Source organism: Heterodontus francisci, chromosome 1 (genome assembly GCF_036365525.1).
Source record: "Heterodontus francisci isolate sHetFra1 chromosome 1, sHetFra1.hap1, whole genome shotgun sequence".
Taxonomy (NCBI): Eukaryota; Metazoa; Chordata; class Chondrichthyes; order Heterodontiformes; family Heterodontidae; genus Heterodontus; species Heterodontus francisci.
Window position 1 is genome coordinate 22,636,659 of NC_090371.1, and position 14,082 is coordinate 22,650,740.

Sequence of the window (14,082 nt, forward strand, 5' to 3'; positions counted from 1 at the left end):
TTGATTGATGAGGGAAGGGCTGTAGATGTCATATACATGGACTTCAGTAAGCCATTTGATAAGGTTCCCCCTGGTAGGCTGATGGAGAAAGTGAAGTCGCATGGGGTCCAGGGTGTACTAGCTAGAGGGATAAAGAACTGGCTGGGCAACAGGAGACAGAGAGTAGTCGAGGAAGGGAGTTTCTCAAAATGGAGACGTGTGACCAGTGGTGTTCCACAGAGATCCATGCTGGGACCACTGTTGTTTGTGATATATATAAATGATTTGGAGGAAAGTATAGGTGGTCTGATTAGCAAGTTTGCAGACGACACTAAGATTGGTGGAGTAGCAGATAGTGAAGGGGACTGTCAGAGAATACAGCAGAATATAGATAGATTGGAGAGTTGGGCAGAGAAATGGCGGATGGAGTTCAATCAGGACAAATGCGAGGTGATGCATTTTGGAAGATCCAATTCAAGAGTGAACTATAGAGTAAATGGAAAAGTCCTGGGGAAAATTGATGTCCAGGGAGATTTGGGTTCAGGTCCATTGTTCCCTGAAAGTGGCAACGCAGGTCAATAGAGTGGTCAAGAAGGCATACGGCATGCTTTCCTTTATCGGACGGGGTATTGAGTACAAGGGTTGGCAGGTCATGTTACAGTTGTATAAGACTTTGGTTTGGCCACATTTGGAATACTGCGTGCAGTTCTGGTCGCCACATTACCAAAAGGATGAAGATGCTTTGGAGAGGGTGCAGAGGAGGTTCACCAGGATGTTGCCTGGTATGGAGGGCGCTAGCTATGGAGAGAGGTTGAGTAGATTAGGATTATTTTCATTAGAAAGACGGAGGTTGAAGGGGGACCTGATTGAGGTGTACAAAATCATGAGAGGTATAGACAGGGTGGCTAGCAAGAAGCTTTTTCCCAGAGTGGGGGATTCAATTACGAGGGGTCACGAGTTCAAAGTGAGAGGGGAAAAGTTTAGGGGGGATATGCGTGGAAAGTTCTTTCCGCAGAGGGTGGTGGGTGCCTGGGATGCGTTGCCAACGGAGGTGGTAGACGCGGGCACGATAGCGTCTTTTAAGATGTACCTAGACAGATACATGAATGGGCAGGAAGCAAAGAGATACAGACCCTTAGAAAATAGGCGACATGTTTAGCTAGAGGATCTGGATCGGCACAAGCTTGGAGGGCCGAAGGGCCCGTTCCTGTTCTGTAATTTTCTTTGTTCTTTGTTCTGAGTGTCTTTTGGATCAAATAAACGAATGACAGGTTTTCTCATAGGTTAAAAAGTTAACTATTTTTATACAATTCCCGAAATGGCCTCAAACTCAACCACACACATTCACTCACACACACATACACAAGAATAGATAGACAGAGAGAAGAGGGTAGGATAGTTTAAAGTTCAAAATGAGGTCAGTGTTCATGGTTCGCAGTAAACCTGTTGAATCTTCTTAGGTGGAAAGTTTTTTGAAAGGTGCAGCCCAGTGGTGTTTGAACTTGTTGAGGTGTTGTAAAGTTCTGGTGGTTATAACTCAGCACAAAGCTGGAGGTGTGGATGTTGTTACCTCCACAAACAAAGAATCTTAAAGACATTTTGTGATGTCTCTGCTGTAGTGGTTGTTCAGTTATTGTCCAGCAGGGTTCTTCTTGCTTGACTGGATCTTTTGCACAACCTCTGGCTGAACTGCTTTCTGGAGGTGTTGGTTTGATTTCCCCTATCTCTCCAGAGGACTACCTTTTTAAGTTAAAAATCCATCACATTAGAGTTTCTGTGAGGAGACATGTGGCTCTCTCCCCTTGCGTGACCAGACAATAGGCCAGGATATGATAACCATGGCTATTAATTGATGTCTGAATGGGGACCATTCTGATTACACGTTGCTACTTCACACCTATTCATCTTGGTTTGGGCTGTGACCTTTCATCAGAACTGATGAATACTGTGTGCCTGTTGTGGTGGGAGTGAATGCCCTCTGAAATGGCCTAGTGAGCCACTCAGTTGTAGGTGGTTCACCACTACCTGCTCAAGGGCAATTAGGGATAGACAATAAATGGTGGCCTTGCCATCGATGCTCACATCCCAAGAATGAATTAAAAAGTTACTGGATTTGTAATCCAGAGATCGTGAGTTCAAATCCTACCAAAGCCTCTGGGGAATTGAAGTTCAGTGAATTAAACAAATCTGGAATAAAAAGCTAGTATCAGTGTTGGTGACCATGAAACTACTAGATTGCTATTCAGTTGTATCAAACTGCTACAGATAGCACTGTGGTTGTACCTACACTACATGGACTGCAGGGGGTTCAAAACAAATCTGAAGAAAAGATTGGGTGAAGCCATTGCCAAAAGATCAGCTTTTGAAAAAAGATAGGCCTTCTAAACTGCAAAGTGGCCTTGAGACAACAATTAAAATTTATTTTTGTGGTTATATATATTTTTATTCATGAAGATGGCTTGGCGAGTTGCTGCAGTGCATCTTGTGGCAGTAGTTGTGGAGGAATTGGTTGAGGTGGTGGATGGTGTGACAATCAAGCTGCTTTGTCCTGGATGGTATCAAGCTTCTTGTTGCTGGAGCTGCACTCATCCAGGCAATTGGACAGTTTTCCATCACACTAAGTCCAAGCATTCATGGTGTGAATTAAAATAACATGCAACTTACAAAAGTTGAGCCGATCACAGAGAGTTAACCAATTTACTTAAGTTTCTTAATGTAATCATCCTTACTACTGGAAATAAAGGATTTTACAAAAAGCATGGGACAATATAGGAAGAGAAAACCAAGGCAACAGTGGGCTTGAACCACAGCATTAAATCCCAATGGCAATCACACAGCTTACAAATCCCCAGTGATTGTTTTACGTAGATTGCATGGCATGGAAACAGGCCATTCGGTCTAACTGGTCTATGCTGGTGTTTATGCTCCATAGGAGCCACCTCCCTGCATACACTATCTATCTCAATGCATGTCTTTAAAGGATTTTTAGAATACTTTGAGAGATTTTGGGAAACACGTGAACTTCAACCACACAAATTAAACAACCATACCAAAAATTGAAGAGAAACAACTGTCATTTAACTGGGCACCTTAACAAAGCTTTCAATGGACAGTAACATTCATTCTTGTCTAATTCACTTGGTGGCATAGTGGATTACACTGGCCTTTCACTTCTGTGGCTGGGCTGGGGAGGTGAAGAGTGCAGGAGGGAGGGAGAAATTTGTCTCTATCTCCTGGTTGTAAACATTCTATATAAATTGGACTTGAAACAGTTTGAACTAAGTTCCTAATAGGCTGCCAGACCTGCTGAGTGATTCCAGCATTTCTTGTTTTTATTTCAGATTTCCAGCATCTGCAGTATTTTGCTTTTATCCTAATCAGCCTGGATGTGCAATGCAAAACTCTGCCTATCTTAGCACTAAATTGACAAGGTCACTGAGACAGGTCACAGGATGACTGATGTGGGAAATGGAAAAATGTCAGTTCATTTCACAGCATTGATGAGCAGAAATCTATAATCCTAAATTATGATAGAAGGAGTGTTTGTGAATCTTAGGAAACATATTTATTTAAAGTATTTAGATCATAATGTGGGTAAATATGGTTTTACAACAAAAGTTTTTACCATATTGACTATCAATTCTAAATCAATTACATATGATATAAATTTTCATTAACATCCCATTTTGTGTACATCTAAGAAAATTGTACATTTTGGGAATATAAATTATTTTTAACTCAAGTTTCAATCCTGTCATTAAATTAATGGCGTTCATGTAAATGCTCTCCATTTTGTAATCCTTTGTGTTTTTACAAGAACCTTTAACAGCAGAAGACCATACAACATGTCTGGACATTAATACCATTTGATCCCTGAACTCTGGATTGTGAGGGAGCTTTATACATTGATAGTTAACCCTCAGGTAGCCTCAATATAAAGAGGATGGAACATTTCAGTGGAGCGGGACAATACTTTTTATTAGAAGTGCTAATCCATTGCCTGCTGAATAAAATACATCATTATATAAATATTAGTGGTTACTCAGAGACCAAAGTTTAAAAATGTAAATTAATTGAGGAGATAAATAATGACCCAGATTGGTCTGAAAATGTAGCTCCCACTGGCATCAATGCAGCTGCTCTGTCAGTGGCTTAGCAGCAAGGAGATCCAACACGATTCGGCTCTCATTTGGGCAAGACATTTTGAGGGTAATTTTTACCTTCATTTCCACAGCACATCAAAAATGTGAGAGCCCAGCTGTGCCCCTGGTGAAAAAAAAACAAGAAATGCTGGAACCACTCAGCAGGTTTGGAAAGAGAAGCAGAGTTAACGTTTCGGGTCAGTGACCCTTCTTCGGAACTACCCCGGTGAGTTGGATGATATGCTGTTTTGCAGTGTAAGGATATTACGCTGTTGATATTACCAGTGGATCTTTCATGCTGGTACTCACAGCAAGTCAGCAGATGTGCTGTTTTTTCAGGGCAAAAGTATGTATGTACAGTGAATTGTTCCTCCGCTAAAGTGTAGTTGTATGTTTCTTTCAGGCTACAAGGCACTGTTCTCAGCGTCAACTTCCGGTTACACTAACTTGAAATTAATATGTGCTAATTAGCTGTGTGATATTTGCCAATAATTAGGTGTGACAAATAAGTGTGATGTGCACAAAGTGCATATGCATGTGTTGTTTTTATTGTGTTAAACTGCATACGCTATTTTTTCAAAAAGATGGCTGAGAAATCTGAGAGAATTCCTCCTAACTTTCCACTCCCTCACCCCAGCATTTAATGATTACATCCAATAATCATGTTAATTCAGCTCCTGCACAATGCTCAGTTACTCTGAGAAACTAATACTTTCAACGGTGTCCTCAGCAGTCATTATAAACATTTCAAACAAATGCAAATGGCTCAAAAAAACCCCAATCTTAATCATAATTCGTTAGAGCAGCTGATTCTTGAAGGGGTCCTTTGTGAACACAGCAAAAAACTGAAAATATCAAAAATAATGTTGAACTTCACACACCGGTGGTATCCAAGACACTCAATGTTAAATTGTTAAATACAGCACCTATTGTGGTTATGAGCGGGACCAGAGCACACAATCGTCTAAAGGTTGTGAGTGCTTTGCAATTTTAATGGAACTGTTAATTGGAAGTTGGAGATAAAGGAAGCAGAGTGTGTTCTGCTGATCACCCACTTATTTATGCAAGAAAAAAAGGCAACTTCTAATTATTCACTATGATTACACTCGTTGCTAATAGGAGTTAAAGGATGCACAGGAGTGCCCGAGTCTTTTGTTGTTGCAGATTGCATATGGTTTCATGGAGTCTCAGGAGTCACATGTAGGGATGCATTTTCAGGCCTCCCACCCAGTGGAAGCATTGTGGAAATGGTGCACTGTGACCTATTGCCATGTTGCTTGAGGCAATGTACCCTGAGGCCTACTGCCAGGTAGTCCAAAGAGGCCCCCTGAATCAGACAGTTTAAGATGTTAATCAGGGTCCAACGATGTACCATGATTGCCGCTTTTGGATGGAACAGCACAGATGGAGAGGCCCTGGGAAGATTGGGCTTCACATATCGTTATGGGGCCGGTGGAGCAACAGTGCTCCTTCAGGGACACACATAAACACAACGGGCTGCTTGTGTCCTGAGCTCACTCCCCTCGGCCTTGCCTCCCAATGTCTCAAGGAGCTTCGCATATCATAAATGACTTTGGGGTGTAGTGGCTTGAGGCAAATATGGTAGCCATTTTGTATAAATCAAGATCTGACAAACAACAACAAGATGAATAACTAATTTATTTCGAGGTTGAGGGAGGAATATTAGTCTGGGAGAAGTAGGAGGTGAGCAACTGCCAACCTCAGTGGCAGCCTCACAGCTCCAGCGACCCGGGTTCAATTCTGGGTACTGTCTGTGTGGAGTTTGCAAGTTCTCCCTGTGTCTGCGTGGGTTTCCTCCCACAAGCCAAAAGACTTGCAGGTTGGTAGGTAAATTGGCCATTATAAATTGCCCCTAGTATAGGTAGGTGGTAGGGAAATACAGGGACAGGTGGGGATGTGGTAAGAATATGGGATTAGTGTAGGATTAGTATAAATGGGTGGTTGATGGTCGGCACAGACTCGTTGGGCCGAAGGACCTGTTTCAGTGCTGTATCTCTAAATATAAACTAAACTAAACATAATAGTGTAGAAGTATGAAGCCGCTTCAAACTAATGGTGACAATAGGAGAAGTGGCACAGACTTATATTAGCTAAAAACAAATTGAGGAAAGATGCAGGAAGTTCTTTCTTCACACAGTGTGATCAACTCTTAGAATGCTCTTCCAGATAAGGCACTGGAGGCAAAATCCATGGAGTCATTTTAGACACAGTCAGAGAATATGATGGTGAAATTGTGGGTCTTTTTGGAGCAATCATTTAAGGTGAAGAAACAAGGCCTTCCTCATCCGTGTCTATCTTGCGATCTGACTAACTATTGCTACAATAATAGCTAAACTGAGAGCTAAAATCTCAATACAATCAGTAGGTTCCATTACTGCATTGTGGAATGAAAAGGAAAGGAGTGAGGCCATTCAGCTCATCATTCTAAATGTGCAGAGTAAATGAGTTTAGCTATGCTGCTGCAAGGTTTCTATAAACAGTCTCAGTGCACTGGATTATGTAGTAGAAAATGCTTGTCACAATCTAGTAACACAAACCACAAGGAGCATGCATGTGGATGTCAGGTGAGAATAGGTTTAGGTTTGGTTGTGATGCCCCAACTGCCATAGATGCTGCCTTTGAGGCCAGGTTCATAATTGCCATTGAGTATATACCATATTTTCACAGGTTGGCAAATATTGGAGATTTTTGATTTCATTATCTTTTTCAACACTGATCTGTAAAAGCTCTTGCACAGTTGTCGTGGCAGAAATGAGAGGAAGGAGCTAAGGCACTTTTATCTTTGTTCAGCTTGCTGCACGCGTCGTGTGAGGTCATCAATTCGGACATTTTTCAGGTACAGAAGATGCTCAAGTCGGCGAATTTTCACCTGCAGTATCTGAAACACAATTTCAAACATCACCCCAGATCTCAGGATCTCAGTTATAACATTATAACAATGACTACTCTTCACAAAACTATTTCATTGGCTGCATTCGCTGAATCGCCCACTATCAACATCCTGGGGATTACCACTAACCAGAAACTGAACTGGAGTAATCATACAAAGACCATGGCGACAAGCGCAGGTCAGACACTAGGAATCCTGCGGAGAGTAACTCACCTCCTGACTCCCCAATGCCTGTCCAGCATCTACAAGGCACAAGTCAGGAGTGTGATGGAATACCCTCCACTTGCCTGGATGGGTGCAGCTCCAGCAACACTCAAGAAGCTTGACACCATCCAGGACAAAGCAGCCCACTTGATTGGCACTCCATCCATAAACATTCACTCCCTCCACCAACGATACACAGTGGCAGCAGTGTGTACTATCTACAAGATGCACTGCATCAACACACCAAGGCTCCTTAGACAGCACCTTCCAAACCTGCGACCTCTACCAACTAGAAGGACAAGAGCAGCAGATGCATGGGAACACCACCGCCTACAAGTTCCCCTCCAAGTCACACACCATCCTGACTTGGAACTATATCGCCGTTCCTTCGCTGTCGCTGAGACAAAATCCTAGAACTCCCTTCCTAACAGCACTGTGGGTGTACCAACCCCACATGGACTGCAGTGGTTCACGAAGGCAGCTCACCACCACCTTCTCAAGGGCAATTAGGGATGGACAATAAATGCTGGCCTAGCCAGCGATGCCCACATCCCAAGAACGAATAAAAAAAAACAGTTTGGGATGTCCTGAAGTAATGAAAGGCGCCATGTAAATGCAAGTCTTCCTTTCTTTCCAAGTGAAGGGGAAAGACTCAGGTGCCTAAACTTACTTCCAGTGGACAAGACAGAGGAGGAGATGTGATACAGAACAATAAAAGTCATAAAAAAGTTTGGGCGGCACAGTGACGCAGTGGTTAGCACTGCAGCCTCACAGTTCCAGGGACCCGGGTTCAATTCTGGGTACCGCCTGTGCGGAGTTTGCAAGTTCTCTCTGTGACCGCGTGAGTTTTCGCCGGGTGCTCTGGTTTCCTCCCACCGCCAAAGACTTGCAGGTAATGGGTAAATTGGCCATTGTAAAATTGCCCCTAGTGCAGGTAGGTGGTAGGGAATATGGAATTACTGTAGGGTTAGTATCAATGGGTGGTTCTTGGTCAGCACATACTCGGTGGGCCGAAGGGCCTGTTTCAGTGCTGTATCTCTAAATAAAATAAAATAAATAAGGGTCAGCTATCTGGTTGGCTTCTAATAAAGAACAGCAAATGAAAGACTTGCATTTATAGAGCACATTTCACGATCTCAGGATGTCCCAAAGGCACTTTTCAGCCAACCGAGTACTTTGTTGAAGTGTAGTCACAGTTGTAGAATAGGAAATGCTCTCTGAGGTGGCCATGCAAGCAGTGTATATAATCACTACAATGTTCATCAATAAATAGGAGTAAAGCAGTTCAAGAAGGCAGACCACACCACTTCCTCAGAATCGGGTAATGCTATCTGCCTTGGCAGTGTCATCCACATCCCCTGAAGAATTAATAATGAAACAAAATGAGTTGCATAGCTTAAATCTATTCTAAGCTGGGTAAGTGAGTTTCAACTTATATAAACTTACCTTTTTGTTTCGGCAGTTTCTTTTTGCAGCGGCGACAGGGAGAGCGAGGTGGCAGCTGGGTAAGTGAGTTTCAACTTATAGAAACTTACCTTTTTGTTTCGGCGGTTTCTTTTTGCAGTGGCGACAGGGAGAGCGAGGTGGCAGCTGGGTAAGTAAGTCCTATATATTTGGGCAGCGGCTGAACCCGAGACACTACACCTGTAGTGTCTCCCACCCGCCCTCCTCCTCTAACCAAAAAAAAAAGGACTCGGTGGTGTGTAGATAAGGTCAGGCTTTTTCTATTTCTCTTTTTTTTTCGTGTGATTGGTAAAAACTTTTCGTTCCTTTTTCATTTATCTATGTTAAGACTAAGTTAAGCTTAAGATTAAAAATGGCAGGAGATCTCAGACCCGTGTTATGCTCCTCTTGCTCAGTGTGGGAGCTCAGGGACACGGCTGATGTCCCTGACTCCTTCACGTGCTGGAGGTTTTTCCAGCTGCAGCTCTTGTTAGACGGCATGACGGCTCTGGAGCTGCGGGTGGACTCACTTTGGAGCATCCGCGATGCTGAGGAGGTTGTGGATAGCACGTTTAGCGAATTGGTCACACCGCAGATTAGGATTGCTGAGGGAGAAAGGAAATGGGTGACCAAAAGGCAGAGAAAGAGCAGGAAGGCAGCGCAGGTGTCCCCTGCGGTCATCTCCCTCCAAAACAGGTATACCGTTTTGGATACTGTTGGGGGAGATGGCTCACCGGAGGAAGGCAGCAGTAGCCAGGTTCATGGCACCGTGGCTGGCTCTGCTGTTCAGAAAGGCGGGAAAAAGAGTGGAAGGGCTATAGTCATAGGGGATTCGATTGTAAGGGGAGTAGATAGGCGGTTCTGTGGTCGAAAACGATTCTCCCGAATGGTATGTTGCCTCCCAGGTGCACGGGTCAGGGATGTCTCAGATCGGCTGCAGAACATTCTGAAGGGGGAGGGTGAACAGCCAGTTGTCGTTGTGCACATAGGCCCCAATGATATAGGTAAAAAACGGGATAAGGTCCTACAAGCAGGATTTAGGGAGTTAGGAGCCAAGTTAAAAAGTAGGACCTCAGAGGTAGTAATCTCAGGATTGCTACCAGTGCCATGTGCTAGTCAGAGTAGAAATGAAAAAATAGTCAGGATGAATGCGTGGCTTGAGAGATGGTGCAGGAGGGAGGGGTTCAGATTTTTGGGACATTGGGACCGGTTCTGGGGGAGGTGGGACTATTACAAATTGGACGGTCAACACCTGGGCCGGACTGGAACCAATGTCCTTGGGGGTGCTTTTGCTAACGCTGTTGGGGAGGGTTTAAACTAATGTGGCAGGGGGATGGGAACCAAATGAGGAGGTCAGTGGACAGTAAGGAGGTAGTAACTAAAGCCTAAAATAAAAGCAAAATACTGCGGATGCTGGAAATCTGAAACAAAAACAAGAAATGCTGGAATCACTCAGCAGGTCTGGCAGCATCTGTGGAAAGAGAAGCAGAGTTAACGTTTCGGGTCAGTGACCCTTCTTCGGAACTGACAAATATTAGAAAAGTCACAGATTATAAGCAAGTGAGGTGGGGGTGGGGCAAGAGATAACAAAGGAGAAGGTGCAGATTGGACCAGGCCACATAGCTGACCAAAAGGTAAACGGAGCAAAGGCAAACAATATGTTAATGGTGTGTTGAAAGACAAAGCATTAGTACAGATTAGGTGTGAATACACTGAATATTGAACAGCAGCAAGTGCAAACCTGAAAAAAACCCTGAAAAAAACACTAGTAACTAAAGCCTGAAAGGAACTAGATAATGAAGTCAGCGTGACTAAGGGGAAGAGTAGGCAGGGAGCAGATGATGAATGCAAAGGACTGGTGGTCTGAGGTGCATTTGTTTTAATGCAAGAAGTGTAGAAGGTAAGGCAGATGAACGTAGGGCTTGGATAAGTACCTGGGAGTATGATGTTATTGCTATTACTGAGACTTGGTTGAAGGAAGGGCACGATTGCCAACTAAATATCCCAGGATATCGATGCTTCAGGCGGGATAGAGAGGGAGGTAAAAGGGGGTGGAGGAGTTACATTACTGGTCAAAGAGGATATCACAGCTGTGCTGAAGGAGGGCACTATGGAGGACTCGAGCAGTGAGGCAATATGGGCAGAACTCAGAAATAGGAAAGGTGCGGTAACAATGTTGGGCTGTACTACAGGCCTCCCAACAGCGAGCGTGAGATAGAGGTACAAATATGTAAACAGATTATGGAAAGATGTAGGAGCAACAGGGTGGTGGTGATAGGAGATTTTAATTTTCCCAACATTGACTGGGATTCACTTAGTGTTAGAGGTCTAGATGGAGCAGAATTTGTAAGGAGCATCCAGGAGGGTTTTCTAGAGCAGTATGTAAATAGTCCAATTCGGGAAGGGGCCATACTGGACCTGGTGTTGGGGAATGAGCCGGGCCAGGTGGTTGAAGTTTCAGTAGGGGACTACTTTGGGAATAGTGATCACAATTCCGTAAGCTTTAAAATACTCATGGACAAAGACGAGAGTGGTCCTAAAGGAAGAGTGCTAAATTGGGGGAAGGCCAACTATACCAAAATTCGGCAGGAGCTGGGGAATGTAGATTGGGAGCAGCTGTTTGAAGATAAATCCACATTTGATATGTGGGAGGCTTTTAAAGAGAGGTTGATCAGCGTGCAGGAGAGACATGTTCCTGTGAAAATGAGGGATAGAAATGGCAAGATTAGGGAACCATGGATGACAGGTGAAATTGTGAGACTAGCAAAGAGGAAAAAGGAAGCATACATAAGGTCTAGGCGGCTGAAGAAAGACGAAGCTTTGGAAGAATATCGGGATTGTAGGCGCAATCTGAAACGAGGAATTAAGAGGGCTAAAAGGGGTCATGAAATATCTTTAGCAAACAGGGTTAAGGAAAATCCCAAAGCTTTTTTATTCATATATAAGGAGCAGGAGGGTAACTAGAGAAAGGATTGGCCCACTCAAGGACCAAGGAGGAAAATTATGCGTGGAGTCAGAGAAAATGGGTGAGATTCTAAACGAGTACTTTGCATCGGTATTCACCGAGGAGAGGGACATGACGGATGTTGAGGTTAGGGATAGATGTTTGATTACTCTAGGTCAAGTCGGCATAAGGAAGGAGGAAATATGGGTATTCTAAAAGGCATTAAGGTGGACAAGTCGCCAGGTCCGGATGGGATCTATCCCAGGTTACTGAGGGAAGCGAGAGAGGAAATAGCTGGGGCCTTAACAGATCTTTGCAGCATCCTTAAACACGGGTGAGGTCCCGGAGGACTGGAGAATTGCTAATGTTGTCCCCTTGTTTAAGAAGGGTAGCAGGGATAATCCAGGTAATTATAGACCGGTGAGCCTGACGTCAGTGGTAGGGAAGCTGCTGGAGACGATACTGAGGGATCGGATCTATTCCCATTTGGAAGAAAATGGGCTTATCAGTGATAGGCAACATGGTTTTGTGCAGGGAAGGTCATGTCTTACCAACTTAATAGAATTCTTTGAGGAAGTGACAAAGTTGATTGATGAGGGAAGGGCTGTAGATGTCATATACATGGACTTCAGTAAGGCGTTTGATAAGGTTCCCCATGGTAGGTTGATGGAGAAAGTGAAGTCGCATGGGGTCCAGGGTGTACTAGCTAGATGGATAAAGAACTGGCTGGGCAACAGGAGACAGAGAGTAGCAGTGGAAGGGAGTTTCTCAAAATGGAGACGTGTGACCAGTGGTGTTCCACAGAGATCCGTGCTGGGACCACTGTTGTTTGTGATATACATAAATGATTTGGAGGAAAGTATAGGTGGTCTGATTAGCAAGTTTGCAGACGACACTAAGATTGGTGGAGTAGCAGATAGTGAAGGGGACTGTCAGAGAATACAGCAGAATATAGATAGATTGGAGAGTTGGGCAGAGAAATGGCAGATGGAGTTCAATCCGGGCAAATGCGAGGTGATGCATTTTGCAAGATCCAATTCAAGAGTGAACTATACAATAAATGGAAAAGTCCTGGGGAAAATTGATGTACAGAGAGATTTGGGTGTTCAGGTCCATTGTTCCCTGAAGGCGGCAACGCAGGTCAATAGAATGGTCAAGAAGGCATACGGCATGCTTTCCTTCATCGGACGGGGTATTGAGTACAAGGGTTGGCAGGTCATGTTACAGTTGTATAAGACTTTGGTTCGGCCACATTTGGAATACTGCGTGCAGTTCTGGTCGCCACATTATCAAAAGGATGTGGATGCTTTGGAGAGGGTGCAGAGGAGGTTCACCAGGATGTTGCCTGGTATGGAGGGCGCTAGCTATGAAGAGAGGTTGAGTCGATTAGGATTATTTTCATTAGAAAGACGGAGGTTGAGGGGGGGACCTGATTGAGGTGTACAAAATCATGAGAAGTATAGACAGGATGGATAGCAAGAAGCTTTTTCCCAGAGTGGGGGATTCAATTACTAGGGGTCACCGCGTTCTTCCCGCAGGTCCGCTCCTCTCTCGGAAGGAATGTTTGTGTTTTCTCATGCAGGCTGCTATGCGCAAGAGCCCACAGCCACAGGGGTACAGTTGCCCATCTCTGAAGGGGAGGAAACTCAGATGATGCACTGTTCCTTGACTCTCCTGCACCCTCCACTAGCGCAGATACTTTCACCCTGCTGGAATCCCCTTGGCAATAGAATCAGGGCCACAAGCTGGTGAGAGCAGCGCACAAGCATCTGAGCAGCTGGCTGAGGTTGAGACAGCTGAGGCCTCCGACTGTCAGAGGACTGTGGGTGGCCAGGCCCATGCTGAGCCCCAAGATGATGACAAGCCTCTGGTGTCAACAGCACAAGGTTGGAGTTGCAGAGAGAGGTGAAGCAACATGGGTGGCACAGTGGCGCAGTGGTTCGCACCGCAGCCTCACAGCTCCAGCGACCTGGGTTCAATTCTGGGTACTGTCTGTGCGGCGTTTTCAAGCTCCCCCTGTGTCTGCGTGGGCTTCTGCCGGGTGCTCCGGTTTCCTCCCACAGCTAAAAGACTTGCAGGTTGATAGGTAAATTGGCCATTGTAAATTGCCCCTTGTGTTGGTAGGTAGGTGGTAGGAGAATGGTGGGGATGTGGTACAGGATATGGGGTTAATGTAGGATTAGTATAAATGAGTGGTTGTTGGTCGGCACAGACTCGGTGGGCCGAAGCGCCTGTTTCAGTGCTGTATCTCTTAAAAAAAATAAAATAAAATAAAATATTTGGCGGATAATGGAGGAGTCCATCCATTCCATGTGTGCTGCCGTGTCTCAGGCCTATGAGCGCATGGCTTCCTCATTGAGTGGTTGGCGACCCTCATGGCCACAGATGAGGGCAGACTTGTACACCTTGGCCATGAGCTCAACTCAGCAGTGGCAAGGCGAAGAAGGAACAGGAGCCCA

At 44.7% G+C, this 14,082-nt stretch overlaps 1 protein-coding gene across 2 annotated transcripts in view; it reads right to left on the reverse strand.

Annotated features, from left to right (window-relative positions):
* Positions 1-6,013: 6,013 nt before the first annotated feature.
* Positions 6,014-14,082, reverse strand: part of LOC137368318 (sperm flagellar protein 1-like) — a 99,989-nt gene continuing 91,920 nt past the window's right edge. For both annotated transcript variants that reach the window (XM_068028718.1, XM_068028717.1), the window contains exon 7: positions 6,014-7,020. In XM_068028718.1, the coding sequence (XP_067884819.1) occupies positions 6,919-7,020 (102 nt within the window). In that variant the 3' untranslated portion in view covers positions 6,014-6,918. The remainder of the gene's footprint in view (positions 7,021-14,082) is intronic.